Source organism: Grampus griseus (assembly GCF_964374135.1).
Source record: "Grampus griseus genome assembly, chromosome: 15".
NCBI classification, from domain to species: Eukaryota; Metazoa; Chordata; class Mammalia; order Artiodactyla; family Delphinidae; genus Grampus; species Grampus griseus.
This window is the reverse complement of record NC_139009.1, coordinates 81,441,669-81,466,335: the sequence shown is the minus strand read 5'-3', so window position 1 is coordinate 81,466,335 and position 24,667 is coordinate 81,441,669. Positions and strand designations below refer to the sequence as shown.

The 24,667-nt window shown below is 36.8% G+C and overlaps 1 protein-coding gene across 3 annotated transcripts in view; it reads right to left on the bottom strand.

Moving 5' to 3' along the window:
• EIF5B (eukaryotic translation initiation factor 5B) overlaps positions 1–24,667 on the bottom strand; it is a 67,676-nt gene that overhangs the window by 27,587 nt on the left and 15,422 nt on the right. For 2 of the 3 annotated variants that reach the window (XM_082672810.1, XM_082672811.1), the window contains exons 2-10: positions 17,494–17,619; positions 17,308–17,392; positions 15,966–16,641; positions 14,647–14,864; positions 14,088–14,238; positions 7,740–7,835; positions 6,945–7,034; positions 5,279–5,353; positions 760–1,046 (exon numbers count right to left, since the gene is read on the bottom strand). In XM_082672810.1, coding sequence (XP_082528936.1) covers positions 760–1,046; positions 5,279–5,353; positions 6,945–7,034; positions 7,740–7,835; positions 14,088–14,238; positions 14,647–14,864; positions 15,966–16,641; positions 17,308–17,392; positions 17,494–17,619 — 1,804 coding nt within the window. The remainder of the gene's footprint in view (positions 1–759; positions 1,047–5,278; positions 5,354–6,944; positions 7,035–7,739; positions 7,836–14,087; positions 14,239–14,646; positions 14,865–15,965; positions 16,642–17,307; positions 17,393–17,493; positions 17,620–24,667) is intronic. The other variant, XM_082672812.1, reaches the window with a different exon arrangement.

The following is a 24,667-nucleotide window of genomic DNA, read 5'->3' as shown; positions in this document are numbered from 1 at the left end:
GGGTTGAGAAACCCCAGTTTACAATAATAGACTTTGTTAGTCCTTTAGAGATTCAGAAAATCTATTCCTATCTAGACTTTACAGAAGGAAAGGCAAATACTGATATATAGGTATTAAAACAAAAATTAAAAACTAGAATTACATATGAAAAGATTAAGAAAAGGAAAGCTAAGAACAGTTTTTAGCTTTAAAATAGTTTAGCATCCTCAAAGCAAACTAAAGTAGTTTTTAGTGTATTATTTATGCTAAGCTGACATAACTAAAGGAAACTTTCTCTTGAAGCCTAGTAGAAGTAGTAGTAGAAGTCTACCTCATTAAGCAGGCCAAACAGTAAGCCGGCTAGGTATGTGAACTTGACTAAATATTGATAGAAGCCTCATTAACCCACCAGATTTAAACAACTAAAGGGATCAGATGCCTCAGAATGACTAACCTAAATACGTAAGGCAAAAACTCAACTAGAGGGCATAAGCTCAGAATACCTCTGTATACCGATAAATTGTCAAAGAGCACATTAAAATTTGGAGGAAAAAAGAAAAAAATGATGAAGCAGTCACCATTCTGTCTTAGGTAAGAGTGAGGTCCTTGGGTTAGACCACTGTTAAAGACCTATTATGTCTCCACAAAAACCGGACAAAGATACCACTCCGAGACTGTATTTTTAAAAGTGCTCCTCAATAAAAGCCTTTAGTTGTATAGTTCTAATGTTCACAGAGGAGTGGGGAGGAAAGGAGGAAAGAGAAGAGGAAAAATAAATACCTCAATCCTCCGTTTTGCTTTGTCATAAGCCCGTTCTTCTTTAGTTCGATCATCATCAGAGTCATACTCAGATTCCGAGCTCACTTCTTTACTTGGCTTTTTAACTAATGTTTTCCCCACATCCTTCTCATCTGACAGCTTTTCATCTTCTTCATCGCCTTCACTGCCTTCACTGTCTCCTTCTTCTTCCTCTTCTTCTTCACTCTCTTCGTCATCCTCCTCCTCCTCCTCTTCCTCCTCTTCCTCTTCAGGGTTTTCTTTTACTTCTATAAGCACCGTGTTTCCTACTTTCAGGAAAAGAGATTTTGAAATAAATGAAAGTTAACAATGAGATTTCTATCAAGATAGAGACCTTAAAGGGAAAATAATACTGAACATGTACTAAATAAGGGAGTAAAATTTTTTTTTTTTTGTGGGGGGGTATGCTGGCCTCTCACTGCTGTGGCCGCTCCCATTGTGAAGCACAGGCTCCGGACGCGCAGGCTCAGCGGCCATGGCTCACAGGCCCAGCCACTCCGTGGCACGTGGAATCTTCCTGGACCGGGGCACGAACCCGTGTCCCCTGCATCGGCAGGCGGACTCTCAACCACTGCGCCACCAGGGAAGCCCAGGGAGTAACATTTTAATACAGCATTAATTCCAAATTAATGTTTTCATACATCATAAATGCAAAGTGTTTGTCTACATTGCTACAATGAAGACTGCCACTTAACAGTAAAAACTTAATGCATTAACCATACTTCAGCTAATAAACAAGAAAAACATTACTAAGCTAGGATACAAGAGAGGACAGAAACCCAGGGAGGTGGACACGATGCCTAGTACTTTGTTCCCCCTGGGGTCATTTGCGGATCCTGGAAGAGGCAGCTGAAAAGCTATGCAGCTCTTAGTGGCCCCTCAAAGCTTAGGGGTCCAGGCATTGGGAGTTCAGGCCTACCAAGGATTTCCATGGGGCGAGGGAGATGGACACTGGGTAATACCCTTATTGTGGGGTGAAATCCTGAAAAACTGTACTGTAGCAGTAAGGATAAACGAGAAGTAAACAGGGCCTCCCCATTATTGGCATATCACCTCCAGATCCTCTAAATTCCACATGTGGAATAAGATGACTCTATATTGCTAGTTCACTCAGACTCCTGGTAGATGTACATATAAATTCTCTCTGGGGGAAGAAAACACCAACCTTGACATCAAATTATTTCTACAGTTGCAAACAATTGAGGAGAAAATTAATGAACCAGAACACAGATCAGAAGAAACAATCTACAATGAACCACGGAGACTCAATAGGTAAAAAATACAGAAAAGAGGAAAAGATACAGTGATAGAGTAAGAAGGTCTATCATAGGCTTAACTAATAACCCTGAGAAGAAACAGTGGCTCATAACACTGCAAAACTAATAAAAACATATAGGCAGAATAAATAAAAACAAAACAAACCTAGCCACATCATAATAAAACTGATGAAAACGAAAGACACATGAAAAATTTAGGCTGGTAACCTGACTTTTAAACAGAAACAATAAAAGCCAAGACAAGGGACTAATATCTTCAACGTATTAATAAAATTACGACTAAGAATTCCTCATTCAGTTTGTCACCTTCAAGAATGAAGATGAGATAAAGATATTTTCAGAAAAGCAAAAATGGAATGTCTCAGTAACAGATGCATACTGAAGGAAATTCTAAAAGGTATTCTTCAGGCTGGAAGAAATGATCCCAAATAAAGGTCAGAGGTGCAGGAAAAAAATGAAGCACAACAAAAGCTAAGAATGTGGGTAAACTTAAATATATACTGACTGCTTTTTAAAAAAAGCTATTATGGGGTTTAAAACAGAGAATTAAAATTAATGAGAACAATGGTATATAAATTGAGAATTGGTTAAATGTTGTTTATGTATTCTTTGGTCATTACATTGCCTGGAAAGAAGATAATAGTAGACAGTGATAGTTCAAAGATCCATGTTAGGCCCAGTCGGAGGGCCAAGGAGCACTGGTCCGGGTTGGGCAGAGCGGGGGAAGGCAGGGTGCAGCCGTTGTGCGGCGTAGTCCCCCAACCTGCTGCCAGCTCTGTAGCCTGTCAGGCCCCAGCACTGTCTGCTGATCTCGGGCTGGAGCCATGGGGGTGCTTGGGGGAGGTTTAACACTAAGGGTATTCCCTATCGTGGCTTTTAAAGGTCTTCCATTTTCTCAGATTGCTTTCTTTTCATCCCTCCGTGCTGTTCCCGCACCCCTGGCAAGGACCCACCTTTCAAGGTCCCCCTCAAGTGTGCCCCTCTAGAAGTCTTTTACAGCCCCTTCCTCACCCCTCATCCAACACACTTAGGCGTCTCCTTTGGGCCCCACAGAAATGTCTGCACACCACTGTTAGGGCTTCGCTCCTTCAACAACGAAACGTGTTTATTGGCGCCTGTTATTTGCCAGGCAGAGTTTTTAAATTTCTGCATTAGTTTCTGTCTCTCATCAGATTTGAGGGCAGGAGCCATCTTGTTATGGAATCCGTAGAGGGAGAGGGGATGAGGCAGGCTTTGGAATCAGGCCCAGGCGGCTCCAGATGCAGCTGCACCACTTAAGGACAGCTGCCCGCCCTCTCACAACTTTCCTAACCCCCTCAGCCCCTCTCAGCTTTTGTGAGGATTTAAAAGGCATCTATCAGGAAGCGGGGGGGGGGGGGGATTACACAGAGCAGTTGCCCACCCATCCATTTATTCTTGCACAGATCCTTGTTTGAGGTGTTTAATGTGCAAAGCACTGCCACAAGCATTGCAGGGAACAGAGAAATCAAGTCCTCATCTTCTAGTGGGGCTGATGTGAGAGGAGGAGATAAGGACTGGGAGGAGGAATACTGGGTGAGAGGATGGAGAGAAAGGGGAAAAAAAAAAGATCCACGTGAAAACTCTCTAGAGTAACCACTAAAAGTAAGCAGAAAAGTACAAAACTTCCAAGCTCATGAAAGGAGAAAAAATTCAAATAATCCAAAAGATGGTTAGAAAGGAGAGAAAAAGAAACAGAACAAGAAGAACTTAAGAAGAACTTAATAAGATGATAAATATATAATCAATATACTTTATTAACTCTATCAAATGTTAGATGTAATGGGCTAAGTACTCTAGGTAAAATATAAAAATTGACAAACTGGATTTAAAACCTCAACTATATGCTGTTTAAGGATATAGAAAGTGTAATAAAGACAGAAGAAGATCATGTAAATTAAAGCTGGCATAGCTATTAATATCAGATAAGGTAGACTTTAAGGCAAAAGACATCACTAGAAATAAAACGATAAAACAGTTATTTCATCAGAAAGATATAAGATTACATTCATCTAATAATATAGCACCAAAATATATAAAGCAAAAATTAATATAACTCATGGAGAAACAGACAATCTACAAGCACGATGGGAGATTTGAACACACAACTCTCAGTGAGAGAGAAAAAGCACACCAGAAAAAAAACTCAGAACAGAACATAAGAGGTGAAAATGATCAGCAAACTTAACTAAATATAGGTAACAAGTCACCCAACTAATGCAGAATATAAACTCTTTCCAATCACATATGAAACATTCATAATAATTTACAGCCCAACAAATGGTTGGTTAAGTCGACGTATTTCAAAGGACAGAACCATGTATTTTTCTGATCACAATGAAGTAACAAAGATACGTAAAGTCCTCATTTTCGTAAATTAAGAAATATACTTCTGGGCTTCCCTGGTGGCACAGTGGTTGAGAGTCCGCCTGCCGATGCAGGGGACACGGGTTCGTGCCCCGGTCCGGGAAGATCCCACGTGCCACGGAGCGGCTAGGCCCATGAGCCATGGCCGCTGAGCCTGTGCGTCCGGAGCCTGTGCTCCGCAACGCGAGAGGCCACAACAGTGAGAGGCCCGCGTACAGCAAAAAAAAAAAAAAATATATATATATATATATATACTTCTAAACAAATCACAGGTAAAAGTTAATATATCAAAATAGAAAATTTAATATATCAACGTATCAGACCTTACAGAATTTGGCTAAAGCCAGGCTTAAAGAAAAATCTGTAGTTTTAAAAAACGACTGAAAAAACAGAGCCAAATATTCATTTCAAAAAGTTAGCAAAAAGCCAGCAAATTAAACCCTAAAAAAGACAGGAAGAAATGACAAAAACACTTTTTATTCATAGTGATTAGGAACTAAACAATTCGTTTGTATTATCTTTGTATTATATTTTAAGTTCAAGAGGTTTTTTTGGTAGGCTAGCTTTAATAACTTATCCCCATTTGTAACATTATCACTCTGAGAAAAAATGTATTCTAAAGCCTAGGCAACTATCTTACAAATGACTTTCTGAAAAACCATTTATTAATAAAATCAGGATCCATATGAGGACTTAGGAACCATGGCAATGGAGAGAGCAAGACTGGTCTCTATCCCCAGGAATGTTCATACAGCTTTCATCATCGGGAGACTATTTCTTTAATATACACACCTCCAATAACCACTGGACTTATCAATGAGTGCTTACGAGCTACTCACCTGTTTCTCTCTCCTCATCACTAGCCATAGCTTCCCAATCATCCAATCCAGCATCCTCAGTTTCTTCTTCCTCTTCTGTAAATAAAATTTTCATTAAAGACACAGAATATATCTAGACAGATAAGATTGCTTTTAGAAAAAAAAAATTACGTAGAAAACTATCCTGACATAAAGAAATAAATGTTTTAGTTATGCAAAAAGTATGTACACAATTTCATTACCTTTGGAACTAGTTTTCAATATACCTACCATGTTAAATCCTCTACTATTACTAAATGCTTCACAATTTCCTCGTGTTTTGAATACACTATATTAAACTTAACGCAGATTTCACATTTGAGGTAATTAAAATATTAGCAACTCATTGAAATGTTCCTTTAGATCTTGAAAAGGGTAAATGATGGCATTCAGTTCTTGAGGATAAAAGAAATTTCACATATATCTTCTTTTTGATCTTCAACCTATACTTTATACAGAAGAATGTACTGTTTATTTTGCTTTAACCTCTACAAATACATATAAATACAACTTAAATTACATAGTTGGAGGTACAAATCTACACTTCTATTCCAGTTGAAAATAAGAACAGTACGTTGTGCTTACAACCCAAAAAATAGCCAGAAAGGTATAATTTTGAATTTATAGACTTTAAACTCTCATTAACAAAAATGATTCTTTTTACTGAAATCTAATCAAGCAAAATTATTCTCAAATGAAAGGAAGATGAGATTGGGACACTGTAGTATTTGTTTCCCTGTCATAATTACTATTTGTCAACAAGTTTGGACACGCCTTCTTGAGGAGGAAATGAGTCAGAAACACATACCCCTAACTCCTCCTAAATTAGCAATTCTTTCTAGTGCTACAAATATCACCTAAAATAGGGAACTGCTGTTAAGTCTATCAATGTGAATTTCTCTAATCTCATCCTGTTAAGCTGAGGTGTGCCCAGGAAAATGATCCTTTTTATATTGAGAATAGGAGGGGAAGAAAAATAGGATCAGTAATACCTTTCACCAGTGTGGGTCAGTCTTAACATTCTCTAAAGCTGCTCCCATTCCTGTCTTTAAACACTGGAGATTCTCCTGATTTTACAAAACATACATTTAGCCGGCCTCTGGCTCTCCTAGCAACAGCTATCTCATGAATTAGAACAATGTTTATCTTAAAGAAAAAAAAAAATCCAGAGATTTTTCTCCAATCTCAAAACACACACACAAAATGAGTAAGTTGAATGCTCTTACTAATTTAGTAAACAGAAGCTGACCTCTATAAAGATTTTAAAATGCCAATTTTTATGACTCTTAATAAAAGTTCTAATTAAAAATGCTTCCAATTTGCTTCTGAAGGATTAAATAAAGAACTTTAGTTCTTCTTGGTACCGCTTAAGAATTCTGACCCATAAATAAAAACATCAGAAAAAATCCAAATACCTCTCTCTATCCTCTCTAAAAAACATTTTACCAACACTATTGTAAAGAACAAATGTGATTCAAGTCTCACCTCTACACTTTTTACAGTGGAAATGAAATGATTTAGAGAAAAGAAAGAACTATGAAGAAGGCCATCCTGCCAGACATTTGGTTTCCCCAAACTAACGATAACCAAGACAACTTATGACACATCAGTGATATTTAACAGGAATTAATTAGTCAACACTACTGACCTGGTTCAACAGGAGGTGGTGTCTCTTCTTTTTCAGGTACTCCTTGTTCCACAACTTCTACAGCAGCACTTAATTCCATTGGTTCACATACTGAAAAAAGGAACAGAAACCAAGTTAACAATACTTTTCAGTGCATAATTTCTGTTAGGATACTCTATTAAGTACTGAATAAAAACCAGTAGTACAACCTAAATTCTTTAGCAAGTTTAGAAAACATTTAAATATCAGCTATGCGTTGTTGGTTTTTTAAAGAGGAAACTAGTTTTTCTTTCTGCTCAAGAATAGAATGTAAAATTACAGAAGGTTGAGAAGGGAACAGAAAACATAAGAATGATAGTTGTGCTTTTCAGAGTTAAGAACAGTTATTCATAGCATAGGATCCACATTCTTCAAACAAAAGTACTTTTCCATTAACCTGTCATTTGAATACGTTGAGAATGATAATAACAAGAAACAAGGTACAGGAAGTAAGTTTCAGTATGCAATTCTGATTTGCTGATTTCTTTTTAAGACTTCTGAGAAAAAATGTATTCTAAAGCCTAGGCAACTATCTTACAAATGACTTTCTGAAAAACCATTTATTAATAAAATCAGGATCCATATGAGGACTTAGGAACCATGGCAATGGAGAGAGCAAGACTGGTCTCTATCCCCAGGAATGTTCATACAGCTTTCATCATCGGGAGACTATTTCTTTAATATACACACCTCCAATAACCACTGGACTTATCAATGTGTGCTTACGAAAAGGCAAACAAAACTGTTTCTAAATCACAGGCTATTTTGTATGCAAACCTTTATTTTCCAGCTGCTGTGGTGTTTTTTTCTTCTTTTTATCTTCATAAATTGGCCTTTTCTTTGGCAAAGAGTCTTTTGATGGCACTTCAACACCTGAGGGATAAAAATGGAAAATTTCAGGGTTTATACTACTTGCTTGTCACCTAAGAAATACTACTTAAGAAGATAACATTTTATTCACCTCAGAGATGCATACCCTAAAATATAAAGGAACATTCATGGAAAACCCTCTTTTGTAATGTAAGGTATTTTAAAATTTATATACGTTTAAATTCCATTTTTTTGGTGTCCAGTTCTATGACTTTTGACAAATGCATGTAGTTATGCAACCACCATCATAATGAAGATGCAGAACAGTTCCATCACCCTGTGCTGCTCTGGGAAGTTAAACCCTATTCACATCCTTATGCCCCTGGCAGCTACTGATCTGTTCTCCAACCCAAAACATGTGCTCTTTCCAGAAAGTCACAGAAATGACACTTTACAGTCTGGCTATCATCATAATGGATTTGAGTCATCCTCGTTACTATATGTACCAGTACTTCATTTCTTTTTATTGCCGAACAGCATTCCATTGTATGGATGTACCACAGTTCCCTTATTCGACAGACAGCTGAAGGACATTTGAGTTCTAGTTTTTGACAATTATGAATAAAGCTGTTAGGAACATTTGCATGCAGATTTTTCTGTGAACATTTCTCTGGGGTAAATACTGTGGAGTGGGAATGATGGGACATTAAGATAAATATGTACAGTTGACTCTTGAACAACATGGGCGTCAGGGCTGCCAACTCTCCGCGCAGCTGAAAATCTGCATATACCTTATAGTCAGCCCTCCGTATCCATGTTTCCTCCATATTCATGGTTCCGCATCCTCAGATTCAACCAATCACAAACTGTGTAGTTACTGTAGTATTATTGGAAAAAAATCCACCTATTAAGTAAACCCACACAGTTCAAACCCGTGTTGTTCAAGGGTCAACTGTATTTAAATTTGTAAGAAACTGCCAACTGTTTTCTCAAGTGGCTTTACAATTCTGCATTCCCACCAGTAATATATGAGAGTTCCAGCTGCTCTTACCAGCATTTGGTAAAGACAGATGTTGGGTTCTTTTAAATTTACATATTCTAATAAATGTGTAGTGATGTCTCACAGTGAAGTCTTAACTTGAATTTCCTAATGATGTCGAGCAGCCTTTCCATGTGCTTATACTGAATAGTTTCTTGGTGAAGTGTCTCTTCAAACTTGTGCCCATTTTTAAATAGGATTGTTTTTCTCATTGTTGAGTTTCGAGTTATCTTTATATATATTTTTATGCACACACACACACACACAGTTATCACGTATGACTTTCAGGTATTTTCTTTGAATTCTCTCAACGGTGTCTTTTGCACAGCAAAAGTTTTTAACTGGACTTCAATTTTATAATTTTTTCCTTTTATGGATTATGCTTTTGAAGTTGTAACTAAGCACTCCCTGCCTAACACAAACTCACAAAGATTTTCCCCTATGTTTTCCTCTAAAAATTTTTTTTTTTTTTTTGTGGTACGCGGGCCTCTCACTGTTGTGGCCTCTCCCGTTGCGGAGCACAGGTTCCGGACGCACAGGCTCAGTGGCCACGGCTCACGGGCCCAGCTGCTCCGTGGCACGTGGGATCTTCCCGGACCGGGGCACGAACCCGTGTCCCCTGCATCGGCAGGCGGACTCTCAACCACTGCGCCACCAGGGAAGCCCTAAAAGTTTTTAAGTTGTATATTTTATATGTAGATCTACAATCCATTTTGAGTTAAATTTTATATAACGATTGAGATTTAGGACTAAGTTTTTTTGTTTTGAGGTTTTTTTTTTTTACACAATGTCTAACTGTTCCACTATCACTTGCTGCAAACATCATATTTTATCTACTGAATTGTCTTTTCCTATGACAGAAAAAAAAAACCCTGACCATACGTAGACTCTATCTGTTCTATTGATCTATTTGTCTATCCTTTTGCCAGTATCACACACTGTACTGATTACTGTTTTTACAGTTAGTCTTGAAATCAGATAGTGAGTCCTCCAAGGTTTGTTCTTTTTCAAAAATACTTTGGCCATTCTAACTCCTTTATCTTTTCATACACATTTTAGAAATAGCTTATAGATATCCACAAAATATTCTGCTGCAATTTTGACTGAGATTGCACTGAATCTACAAATCAGTTTAGGAGAACTGATATCTTAACAACATCAAATCTTCCAATCCATGAATGCAACATCTCTCCATTTACACAGGTCTTCAATTATTTTCGTCAGTGTTTTATAGTTTTCAGCATATAGATTCCACAAATACTAAGTGTTTCAATTACTTTTATGGGGGGGTACTGTAAATGGTACCATTTTTAATTTTTACTGTTAATTGCAAGCATATAGAAATACAATTGATATTTGCATACTGGTCTTATCTATAATCTTGTTAACCTCACTTATTAGCTGTAGGATTTTGTGGGGGGTAGATTCCATGGGATTTTCTATGTAGACAACTGTCATCTGTGAATAGACAGGTTTACTTCTTCCTTCCAGTCTACATGCCTTTATTTCTCTTTCTGCCTAATTGCCTGAGTTAGGACATTCCAGTGCAATGTGCAATGATTGTGATGAGAGTGGATATCCTTGCCTAAATCACAATATTAGTGTTTATTAGTATTCAGTCATTCACCAGTAACTGAAAATTGTTGTATGTTTTTTGTAAATGTCTTATATCAGGGAAGGAAGTTCCCTTCTATTCTCAGTTTGTGAATTTTTATTATACGTGAATGGTGAATTTTGTCAAATGATTCTTCTCCATCTATTGAGATGATCATGTAGATTTTCTTCTTTAGTCTAGTAATATGGTGAACTATTTATTTATTTTTAAATACTGAACCAACCCTGCATTCCCAGGATAAAACCCACTTGGTCATGATAGATTAACCCTAAATATAAATATACGCACATAAACATAAATATTTATATAGTTGACCCTTGAGTAACAGGTCTGAACTACACAGATATTTATACTCAGATTTTTTTCACTAAATATGTATTATATTATAGTACTAGAAGATCCACTGCTGGTTCAATATGTGGACATGGAACCGTGGATACAGAGGGCCGACTAGAAAATTATACACAGGTTTGTGCCTGCATGGAGAGTTGCCCCTAACCCCTAGATTGTACAAGGGTCAACTGTACTGCTGGAATCAAACTGCTAATATTTTGTGGAAAAATTCTGCATCTTTGTTCACGAGGGATATTGGTCTGCAGTCTTCCTTTCTCGTAATGTCTTTGTCTCACTATGATATAAGGGCATGCTGTCCTCATAAAATGAGTTGGGTAGTTCTGGAAGATAATGTTCATAACTAGCAATATTTCTTCCCTAAATATTTGTTAGAATTCCCAAGTGAAATCATAGAGGCCTGGAGTTTTCTTTGTTGGAAATTTTTTTTTAACTTAGATAAAATGTAAGTAGATATAGGAGTATATTTTTTAAACAGGTATAGGACTACCCAGGTTATATATTTCTTTGCATGTTGGTTGTTTGTGTCTTTTAGGGGAATGTGTACTTGCTATATGCTTAGCAGTTACAGGCTAAAGGCTATGGAACAGACTAAAAAGGTAACCTGCTACACAATTCAGCGTAATTATTCGAAAATATCTGCAGATACACTAAGAACACATTTTGAGCTCAATTAATAAGTTTTATATTATTCTAGGTAATGAATGTGGTAAATAATATTTACCTAACAAGGCAGCTTTTAAAGATATGGTGAGACGTAGCATGTAGTAGCTTTTCAATGAATGCACTTGTGGAGGGCCGTTAATGTCAGGTTAAGCAGTTTGGACACTTTTATTAACAGACAATAGGGAACCCATAAGAGGGCAAAAACTGAGCAACACTATGAAGAATAAGAAAAGAGACTAGGGCCAGAGATACTACCTGAGAGACCATCTCTTCCAAGCCTGTCCTAAAGATTGATGCCAAGTTCACAATTTTAAATAATTTTCATCTAAACTTGTAAATACAAGTCAAGCTACTCCATAAAACAGCATTTCTGAGATTGGCAAATTACTCCCTACGTGGTCCTATCCCAATTTCTCCATGAGTGCTTCTAGTCTGTCAGATAGCCACAAGTCAAATCTGATATTTGGGTGCTAGTTGTACTCGAATTTGTTCTTTACTTTTGTTTTTTAAAAAGCTATATCCCCAACTGAGAATAAGACTTTCTGAAATCTAAGTACTGTGTTTCTCTACATTTACTGCTCCCAGCTGACCATATAATGCATAACAAAGAGCTGGTCACACAGATCAATTAAATCTCAGTTCTAGGTCCTTGGACAAGCTGTTAAAGTTTTCTGAGTCTCCATTTTTTCATCTATATGATGGGAATGAAGATATTTATGAGGAAATAATGTCAAAGGTAACATCAGGTATATACTAAATACATAATACATGGTAGCTCTTACTTTAATTATAGCATAAGCACCAAAATTACCATAATATAAAAATCTGTGGAACGTTAAGGACAGGACATTGAGAGGTCCCAAAATATTCTTCTCAAAGGAGCAAAGACACTATTTTAAATCATCTTACCTGTCAAAAACATAAATGATTAAATGCTCAGATTATGGTCTCTAAACTAAAAGGAACCAAGGTTCCCTGGGTAAACAGTTGATTTCAAGGTCTAGAGGAGAAAATGTGCAAGATGAGCCTGGGATATCTCGTGGTGTTAGAAAGCAAGGAAGAGGTCCAAGAATACAGTAGTCAAGTGAAAAAGTCACAGGGACCAACCTGAATGACTTCCTGCTAGCCAAAGATGGTATAATTTGAGTATCAAAAACATAAATGGGGCTTCCCTGGTGGCGCAGTGGTTGGGAGTCCGCCTGCTGATGCAGGGTACGTGGTTCATGCCCCGGTCTGGGAGGATCCCGCGTGCCGCGGAGCGGCTGGGCCCGTGAGCTATGGCCACTGGGCCTGCGCGTCCGGAGCCTGTGCTCTGCGGCGGGAGAGACCGCGGCCGTGAGAGGCCCGTGTACCGCAAAAAAAACCAAACCAAAACAAAACAAAACCATAAATGACTTTAGGAGATGAAAACATATCAATTATATAAAACTCCATTAAGATAAAATGATATACATCCAAAGCAAAATTAAATTCTAAATTTAATACTAAACCTCCACTGGTCACCTTTGGAGGTTAAGGGGACATCAACTTATTATTTTACAAATTAGTAAAGAAAGGGAAAGAATTAAGCATATACCCTAGTTTTCCTGCATGAACTGTATTTCAGGGAAAGCTTTTCTTTAGAGAAAGATTCTAGCTAATAAATGCAGAAAGAATGACAGACTATCACAATTCTTTAATTCCTAACAAAGTACTGGATATAGGCAATGATCACCAATTGGAATTAAAATTATTAGATGAAAAGTCAATGAAGAACTTTTCTAATGGACAAGGCTGCCAATAGCTAAACTCACTGATCAATCTTGACATCACCAGAAGGCAAGCAGATCACGTGCCTCCTCACATGAGGCACTTTAGGTGGTAAAGCACCATTAAGAAGTAGCCAAACTGCTAGATCTAAAAAATTACAAGGTATAGAGAAATAAGTTAGCCAACACCAGGAGAATGCAAATAGACAAATCCAGGATAGGAGAAATTCTAGGAAAACATCCAGTATCTTCAACAAATAAATCCATGCCAAAAATAGAGGTGGTACTGGTATCAATGAGAGACAGACATTATCAACCAAATACAACACATGAATTTAATCTGGATCCTGATTTGAACAAATCAATTATAAAAGACATTTTGGAGATAAGTGGAAAAAACTAGACACGGACAACATCAAGATATCAAGGAACTTTGTTTAATATAATAATACATACTACACTTATATTAAAAAGTAAAATGTCCTTATCTGTTAGGTATACACACTAAAGTAAAATGGGAGTAAACCCATAATGGCATCTGGAATTCACTTTCAAATACTCCAGGGGAAAAAAGTGGGTGGAGGGGGGACAAAACAAGAATGGTAAATGGTGATAATTGTTGAAACTGAGTGATGTCTACACGGGGACTCATTTTACTATTTTGTATTTTCATTTACAGACATACTATCATTTACACACAAATTTTTACCACAGTATAGATGTCATCTCCCTAAATAATGAAATTATCTCACCTATTCCTTATATTATTATTGGACTTTTTCACAGCATTTTCATAGAATTCTCCTTCTGATTCAATTCTCCTTTTGACCATTATAGAGATATAACTGCATGAGAGAAGTTTCTAGAGCATTCAGTTAATTAAGAACACCACCTACCCTGAGCTTGTAGAAGTTTAAGGGTAGCTTCGGCTCTGGCTCTGGCTTCTCTCTGGGATTTAGTTAAAAGTTTCCCTTCTTTTTTCAAGCGTTCTTTTCTTTCCTTTTCTTTTTGCTTTTTCCTTTCTCTTTTTTCTTGTTCCAATCTTTCCTATAAAAGAATATGCATCAGACAAAAATTGTATTAGCTTAATGAATTACAAAATTTAAACATAAACAACCCAAATTTCTAACAAAGCTCTTGAGATACATGCAAAGTATTATGTTAGGAGCTTCCAAATGAAAGTACTTTAAATGTTGTACATAATGAGTATTAATTAGTACCACATGAGAGTCGACTATGTGTTGGCAATGATGCACAAGCAACTCCTGTCTGTACCTGAGGAAATAAGGTAGGATTTTCTCTACCCCTTCATCTTATTATTTATATCTGAACAATAATGTAACTGAAATACCATACAACTAAGAAATTTTTAGAATTAGAAAGCTAGAGATATTTTACGAGAAGCGGATTTAAGTAAAACACCAAGTCAAAGTCAGCAGCTTCACAATGACATACCTCTTCTTTACGCTTGGCTTCCAATTCTTCAAGGCGTTTTATCCGTTCTTCCTCTTCTCTCTTCTGTCTTTCCTCTTCTTCTTTAAGCTTAGCCAGAGCTTCCTGCATAGCCTTAACTGTGGCTTTGCTAGGTCCTTTTTTCTTCTCTTTTTCTTTTTCTTCCTTTTCTCCTTTCTTTTTCTTCTTATCTTTTTTCTTTTTGTCTCCTTCATTGTCATCTACCAAAAAAGAAGAGAGGCAAAGAATATTTTTAAAAGTTGTTTCCTACGGCAATGGTAAGCAAACCCCAGAGTGCAGGAACCATAATGGGCCAGGGCTGATGCCAGCAGCAGGCTAAGGGCTTTGGATATCTAGGCCCCCTGAGCACTTGAGTAACCAGAAGAGCTCCAAACAACCCAGCTGGCCTCCTTAGAAGCCTACAATGCTGGTGCTACTCTGAGTTGTCCTGAGGGATTCAAGAAGATGTGAGGATCCTGTCATCAGGGAGAAGATATACAGTACCTAACGTATCTTCTAAATCCATGGTGTCTGAATTCATCAATTCTGTAGCTAGTTTTGCTTCTGTAAGATGGGGATGATAAGAATGATGCCTACCTTAAGGGGACAGACATTAGAAGAATAAAATACAAAAATATAAATATATTCCAAGAACTCTATAGCATTATGCTAAAGAATTAAAGATTATGAAGCTACTTTCTTGATGGTTCTCCTCAAACATGTCCAGACAGTAAAAATTTGAGTGGTTAAAAAGCTATGTCAATTTTCCCATTAAAAGTTTTCTAGTCTAAAGAAAAATTATGTAAGTCATTTGATCTTTGTTTCCATTCTGAATAAGGGGGAAATTTAACTAGAAAGCTTCTTTTTTGCTAATTGGTTCTGGTACAAAAAAGTGCCTCAGTATTGCTTAAAAGATGCTAACTAATTTCGGCATGTTACTTTTCCATTTCATAGACCAAATTAGGTTTTTAAAAACAGGAAAGAATTCAGATATTATCTCACACTGAGGCATCAAAAGGAAGAGTAAATTTTTCATTAGGCAACTTCCAGCCTTCATGAGCAGCAAAAAACTGTTTTCCACGGTGAAATTCCGTAAAAATCCTAGTGTGTGCACAAATCATTTGAAAGATATTTTATACATACATAAATGTTTAACAGTGAGAATCAATTAAAGGAGTACTTAGACCTAATTTTAAGTTTCTTACAATTTAGTACCTTTATAAGCAAGGACAAACAACAAAATGATTTTGGGGCATAATAATCAAAACTTAGGCTGATTATGAATCCAAGCCTTTTGCCCTTTCCTCGATATTATTACCAACCTTCTGCAGCTGTGGGAGCCTCTCCTTTCTCTTCAGAGGCAGGAGGTGCTCCAGAATCAAGAGTCACTTTGGATTTTACAGCTTCCTCTTCAGATTTCCTTTGAGATTCTTTTGGTTTACTCTGATCCTTTTTACCAGATTCTAGCTCTTCTTTTTCTTTCAGCTTCCGCAGTTTTGCCTTTTCTTCATCCCGCTTTTTTCTCTCACGCTCTTTCTTTTCTGCCTTCTTTTGAGCCATTGTCTTAATTTTGAAGGAGGAGTCGTCATCTTCATTCCCACTCTCTACATTAGGACCTGGCTTATTTTTCTGATTCTTTTTCTGTCCTTTCCTGGACTGCAAAACTTCATCTGATTCATCACCACTTTCACCAGAAGAATGTACTCTCATACAATCTTTAATTCTTTTACTGTTATCCTCATCCTCTTCTGACCCATCCTGCTTCTTATTCGATTTTTGAGCTTTCCCTTTAGCTTTTTTGGAGAGTTTACTAAAATCATCATCATCATCACTCCCAGAGTACATTTCCATTTTGGGTTTTGCAGTCTTTTTTGATTTTGAATCTTTATCTTCCAATTCTTCACTATCATTATCTTCAAAACTTTGTTTTTTGCCTTTCTGTCCTTTCTTTTTTTTATCTTGTTTTGAGGTGAATTCATCTTCATTATTTTCTGTTGGCTAAAAAATTTCCATTGTTAGAAATATTAACAGAGTTATACTTTTTTTTATTAATTGAAACTCCTCAAAGTCATGTACTTCGTTAAGTACACATGGAAAAATTATCGAAATAATTTTAAAATAAAGTTGTTTTTACAAGAATATAAAACTCAAGCAAGTACCAGAAGCTAGCCTAGGCCTCAGGTACATCTCATAATCACTGTAAATTTCAGAATCCAGGCACTCTGAAGCAAACACTAATCACCAGTCCACATTTATTACCTTCTTCAAATGGCATAAAAAGCCTAAGGGGAAAATTGAAAGAAAAAATATCCATCCCTCTCTCATTACTCTGAGGCTTATCCAATTTCAAAGGATGGAAAGAAGTATCAATAATATAGAAAACTGCGGGTAGAGTTGGGAAATGTTATATTTCCAAATGCACCAATTTTATAAATAGACAACATATCACAAAGTACCTTTAGATTCCCAAATAAAGCATCTTTATATTTGTGAAAGGTTTTAAAATGCATTATTGATTCCCTAAAAACTGTTTTCCCCCTTTGGCATCAAATTTTATGGAAACTTTTAACTAACACATATATGTTGCTCAAAAGTTTCCAAAAGCAGTCCCTAAAACTGGAGCTACGAAGAAGCATAAACAGGTAACAACAATCTGTATTTCACCTTTGCTGTAGCAGTTTCTCTGTCAGCTTTGATGCCTTGAGCTTCCCAAGACAATTCTTCCAGTTCTTTCAGGATATCATCTTCACTAGAAATGGATTAAAATATATTTTGAGGTACTGAATTAGTTTAATAAGTAAATCTAGTACGAAAGCTAATAAAAATCAAATATATTTAAAATATACTTACTCAAAATCTTGCTTTTTTTTCTCCTTTTTCTTTTTCCCCTTTGCCTTTTGAGGTTCCTGTTCCTTAGCAGCACCAGCTCCTTCTATTTCTGCAGCCAAGGCATCGAGATCAATGTCATCCTTGGCACTTAAATGAAAACACAGAAGACCTAAATGTTACTCCAGAGCAAAATAATCTGTCACATTCACTTACAGAGAATTTTTTTTTTCACTTTAGCCTTTTTCATGCATTAGCAGCCCACTGAGAAAAATCACTTGGCAAGTTCTTTCATGACAACACTTGAGTTATAATTACTCATAAGCCTCTCTGTATCTGCTTCAATAAAGTTTGAGTTACACTCAAACCCAGAAAGAGTTATAATGAACAGCTCCAGGAAGAAAATCTAGGTAATCAAGAAAAGGAAATTCATGCTTGTATTCAAGTAACCCTAAAAAAGAAAAAAGAAGAAAGAAAGGAAAAGAAAAGGAAATTCACTTTTGTTGATACCAAAGTTTTTTTTGTTGAGTGTCTGAATGGAATTATTTATAAAATGAAGAAAAGTTAAAAGAGAAAAAGATTCTTATTATTTGATTATCAATAACACCTAAATCTTTGGAAACCTTTGCATTTTTACTTGGAATAGCAAAAATTTTAGAGCTGAAAGGGACTTTCATCTAGTCTCTCATTTTACCAAAGGGAAAACAAGATGCACAAAGTTTGAATGCTTTCAGCAAAACATCACCACACATCCAAATCTAAATAAATTAGGAATGATTCAGTAAATAAAATATCCCAAAATCCAGAACCAAACCTGGTCACAATCTTTTACATTCCTGGTTTCATTTCTGGTTCCATCCCACAATGTCCTCCATCTACCAATATTACTTGGAGTCATAAACCAAACTAAGTTCCAGTTAAAACCTACAGAAAACAAAGGAGGTCAGTCTGAGATGTACAAGTAGAAAAGGTGTATGAATTCAAATAAATGATACAATCAGAAAACAAAGACCTCACGCAACAGAGCCTCCACTGGTGGATGCCTTGTTGTGAAGATGCTTCACTTCAATAAAGATAATTCCTAATATGATAAACATAAAGATTATGTAACAAGACACGGAGGACACAGAATTTATCCTCAAGGAGCTTCACAGAAGAGACAGAGAGAGAGAGAGAGCAAACGAGTAAAAAACGAGAAATTGCAAAATGCTAAATGCCATGAATTAAAGGAATTTAATGCTTTTACAGGTGACCAGAATTGAAATGTGTTCCCTTTTGTCCTACATTTTAGACAGTGTATTTAAGGGGGATCATAGAACACTGAACCACTGTACTGGTGGTGACTTCCCAAAGCACCAAATCCAGAATGAGAAAGTCAGACACTTCCTAGCAGAGGAGAAACCTAGACCCAAGTTACTGAAGGAGAAAAAGGAGTTAACCAGGCAAAGAGAGTGCATATATCAGACACAATGAGCACAAAAACCTAAAGGTAATACATGTATGGTGCCTCAGGAGGACTCATTAAAAGGTATCTGAATCAACTGAGAAGCTTTTTGTAGGTTACTGATTTCTTGAGCCCACTCAAGCTAGGGAACCAGAAACTGGGGGTCGGAGCTAGGCAGCGTATTTTTAGCAATCTTTCCAGGTCAGATTTGAATGGTTTTTCTTTCTTTATAAATGAAGAAACTGAGGCACAGAGAACTTGTCCAGGATCACACAAGGCAGAGATGGGATTTGAACCCAGGAAGTTCTGATTCCGAAGTCAAAGACAGTAACCCTGCTGGCATAATCAAATTTGCATTTCAGAAAGCTACCTCTGGTATAAATGATAGGGCAGAATCCCAACTAGTCAAGCAGCAGGAAAAGGTAGGAAGCTTTTCTAGCTAATTGGGATGACAAACACACATCTGACTTGCAGCAGTGGCAGGCAAGATGAAGATATATGAATCAGATAAATACTAAGGAGATCAATCAGCAACACAAATGACCAACTGGTTGTATATAGAAAGGGGGAGGGAAGAATCAAGGATAATTCTCAGGTCTCATCAGGTAACAGAAACCTTAGTCTGGCCCAGCATCAACCATCCGGCCCAGCAGCATGAGATCAACCAGTACCATCTCCAAAGGCAGCTCTGCCAATATGCCACACTACAGCAGATTCCGAGACAGGGTGACAAGGGAAGGTAGTTAATGATCGATGCTTGGCACCTCACCTCCAAAAACTTGCCAGTCCTCATCCGACTCTATTCACCTCATAAAAATAGTTTGTGATTTGCTATACTGCCACAGTATTCATTAACAAACATCTCCAGAATAATAAAACATTGGACTACATCTGTATGCTGCTGAGTTTGAAAAGCTCTTCTGGCTAGTAATAGAAATTAACAGCTTCGGAGTGCTTACTGTTTATCAGGAATTGTGCTGACCAATTATTAGACATACTGTATGTCATTTAATCCTCAAAACAACTCTATTAAATTAAGCTTAAAGATGATGATACTTTATAAAAGGCATCCAGCTAGAAAGTTACATACCAGGAACTCAAGCCCAAATCTGACACCAAGATTGTACTGACTTCCTAGAAAATGGGAAATACAGTAATCAAGTTTCTGAAAATTATTTGACACAGCTACAAAATATATCAATGATATAACAACATGCTTAACAGTCTTACCTACCATGGTTTCTAAAGTGTTCTTTCAATGTGTACTGAACTTCCTACCCGATTCAAGAGAATGTCCTAAAATGTCAACCATATTACAAAAGTTCATGAAAGTGACACATAACATCAGTTATTTAACTTGAGACTTTTATACTCTACCTACATTTCAGCCCTACTTTTCTACCTACCCATTACATACTACAGCTTAAAGATTTCAGTAAACCAAGAGTCAAATCTACAATCCAGTCATGCTGATAATGAAAGCTTTAAAACCTTTAAGGAATGTGTAAGAGTATTTTTATGTAGGTACATCTTTCTGCAGATCATTTTTCCTTTATCAAAGCTACAGTATTCTTTCTAATATTTGCCCTTCCAGCCCCAATCCTTTATTCTAAACTTACTGCAGACTTCCAGAAATAAAAGGCAATTTTCTATGGTATTCAACTCAGTGTTTTCACAGGCCACATTCCTCCATCATCAGGACAGAAAAAATGTTATAACTTAATGGCCTTTAAACAGTGAAGCTATTGGGACTTCCCTGGTGGCGCAGTTGTTAAAAATCCGCCTGCCAATGCAGGGGACATGGGTTTGATCCCTGCTCCGAAAAGATCCCACATGCCACGGAGCAACTAAGCCCGTGCACCACAACTACTGAGCCTGTGCTCTAGAGCCCGCACATCACAACTACTGAAGCCCACACGCCTAGAGCCCGTGGCTCCGCAGCAAGAGAAGCCACCGCAGTGAGAAGCCGATGCACCGCAACAAACAGTAGCCCCTGCTTGCCGCAACTAGAGAAAGCCCATGCACAGCAACAAAGACCCAATGCAGCCAGAAATAAAAATTAATTTTTTTTAAATGAAGCTATTAAAAATATTGCATATGTAGTTTTTTTAAGAAACAGCCAAACTACTTTCTAAAGTGGCTTCACCATTTAATATTCACAACAACAATGAATGGAGATGTGTATTTTTTCCACATCCAGTATTTAGTATTTTTCCACATCCAGCCGGTATTTAGCATTATGGCTACTTTTCCTTTAAGCTGTTCTAATAGATGTGTGGTGCTATCAAGGTCTTCCTTTGCATTTCCTTAAAGGCTAGTGAAGTTAAACATTTTTTGGTCTACTTTGCCATACATATACATTCCGTGAAATGTGTCTTCATATCTTTTACCCTTTTCTAATTGGATTGATTTTCTTTTAATGTTGAGTTTTGAGAACTCTTTATATGCCCTTTATGAGTCATCAGTCAGATATGTGGTTTACATATACTTTCTTCCAATTTGTAGCTTGTCTTTTCATCCACTTAACAGGGTTTTTTAACCAGAGCAAAAATTTTGAATTTTCATGAGGTACCATTTATCAAGTTTTTTCTTTATGCTTTTGGTGTCATGAAAAAGAACTCTGCACCAACTCATAGGTCCTGAAGATTTTTAACTATGTTATATTCCAAAAGTTGGGTATTTTAATGTTTTGTATTTTGATCTTTTGCCTATGGTTATCCAACTGCTCCAGCAACATTTCAACTATCCATCCTATATACATAAAATTGCTTTTGCACCTTTGTCAAAATCCACTTGGCTATACTTGTATGGGGCTATTTCTAAGTCCTCTATTCTGCTCTATTGATTTATGTCTTTCCCTCTGACACTAATAAACTGTCATGATTAAGGTAGCTACACAAAAAGTCTTGAAATCAGGGTGATTGCTTTTATTCTTCTTTTTCAGAATTGTTTTATCTATTATTAATTCCTTCAAACTTTTCAAATAAAATTTGGAATATTCTTGTGTGAATTTACAAAAAGAATCTTGCTGTAATTTTTTTAATATTATTATTTTTTTAATTTTTGGCTGTGTTGGGTCTTTGTTGCTGTGCACGGGCTTTCTCTAGTTGTGGTGAGTGGGGGCCACTCTTCATTGTGGTCCATGGGCTTCTCATTGCCATGGCTTCTCTTGCTGCAGAGCACGGGCTCTAGGTACGTGGGCTTCAGTAGTTGCAGCACACGGGCTCAGCAGCTGTGGCACACAGGCTTAGCTGCTCCGCGGCATGTGGGAACTTCCCGGACCAGGGCTCGAACCCACGTCCCCTGCATTGGCAGGTGGATTCTTAACCACTGCGCAACCAGGGAAGTCCGTCTTGCTGTAATTTTAATAGTAACTGCATTAACTGTATGTGAATTTAAAGAAAACCAACATCTTTATTATGTTGAGTTTTCCAATCCATGAACACCATATTTCTCCATTTATTTAGATCTTCTTTGATTTCTTTCATCAGTGTTTTGCGATTTTCACAAAATTCGTATTTAATTTTTAAAGTAATCTGAAGTGGTATTTTTAATTTGTTTCTACATACTCATTTCTAATATACAAAATGTGACTGAATTTTTTTATGTTGATCTGGTATACTGCAACCTTGTTGAACCCACTTATTAGTTCTTTGCACTAAGCAAGGAGTTATGATTTGAAATTAAAAGTACAACCCACCCCCCAAAAAAAACTAGACTTCATCAAAATTTAGAATATTTGCTGTGCAAAAGACCATATGAAGGGAATTTAAAAAAACAAGCCACAAAGTGGAAGAAAATATCTGCAAACTACATATCTGAAAAAAAACCTAGTATCTAGACTATGTAAAGAACTCTCAAAACACATCAGTAAAAACCCAAACAATCCAATTAGAAAATGGACAAAAGGCATGAAAAGACATTTCACTAAATAGTATTTACAGATGGCAAATAAAGGATGTTCCACATCAATAGCCATTTGGAAAATGCAAATTAAAATCACAATGGGATATCACTACACCATCAGAATGTCCTCTCCCCAAACAACAGTGGTAATAACCAGTGTTTGCTGAAGATGAAGAGGACCTGGATCACGCACACATTGCTAGTGAAAATGTAAGCTGGTACAGCCACTCTGGAAAACAGTCTATCATTTTCCTGGAAAACTAAAAATGTACTTACCATATGACCCAGCAATTGCACTCATGCACATTTATCCCAGGGTAACAAAAAATTTATCTCATGCAGAAACTTGTAGACAAATGCTTGTAGCAGCTTCATTTGCAACAGCCAAAAACTGGAAACAACCCACATGTCCTTCACAATGGGTGAATGGTTAAATAAACTGTGGTTCATCCCCATTCCATGGAATACTATTCAGCAATAAAATGGAATGAACTATTGATACATGCAACAACTTGGACGGATCGCAAGAAAATCAGACTGACTGGAAAGAAGCCAATTCCCAGAGGTTATATACATATATGATTCCACTTATAAAATTTTTTATTTTCAAAAATTCATATAAGTACAGAAAAGATTCATGGTTACTAGGGTTTAGTGAGAGGAGGTGCACAGAAAGGAGATGATTATGGTTACAAATGAACAACATGAGAGATCCTTGCAATGATGGTCTGTATTTTGACTGTGGTAGTGAATATACAAATCTGCACATGTGATAATACTGTATAACACTAAACACAAACATACACGTGTGCTAGTGCAAGTGAAACTGGGAAAATCTGAATATGATCAGTGAACTATATCAGTGTCAATATCCAAGTTGTGATACTGTACAGTTTTACAAGATGTTATCATTAGAGGAAACCAAATAAAAGACACAGGAATCCCTCTGTATTAATTCTTACAACTGCGTGTGAATCTATAATAATCTTAAAAGTTTAATTAACAAAACTGAACACTGTTTAAAGGAGAAGGCAAACCTCAAACTGAGAAAAAGAAATGTTTGCAATACATATATCTGATGAAAGATTTGTCTATAATATATAAAAAAATTCCTATGACCCAACATTAAAGAACACAATTTTTAAATGGGCAAATGATTTCAACACTTAACCAAATGAGATATAATGATGGGAAATAAACACATGACAAGATGGTCAGTAACACTAGCTAATAAGGAAATGTAAACAAAATCACAATGAGATGCCACTACACAGCCACCAGAATGACTAAAATGAAGGGCTGAAAATATTAAGTGTTGAGAGAGGATGTGGAGCAACTGGAACACACCTCAAGAGAGAATGCAAAACTGGCACAGCCACTTTGGAAAAGACAGTTTGGCAGTTTCTTCAAGTTAAACATACACACTTACCATATGCCCCAGCAATCCCACTCCCAGGTATTTACCTAAGAGAAACGAAAACATATGTCCACACAAAGACTTGTACTCAAATGTTCACAGCAGCTTTATTCATAATCACAAGAAGCTGGGAAAAAAACCCTAAATATCCAACTACCAGATAATTCATAAACAAATTGTCATCTACCCACACAAAAGGATACTACTCAATGATAAAAGTAAAGAATGTTACACACACCAACATGGATGAATCTCAAGAGATTATTTCACGTGACACCCAGCCAGCCAATAAAGGCTACATTCTCTATGATTCTAGTTATAGGAATTTTTAGAAAAGTGAAAACTACAGTGACCCCCCACACACACAAAACACAAAAGCTACAGTGATTTTTGGCCAGAAAGGACTGCCTACAAAGGGTCATGAGGGAACT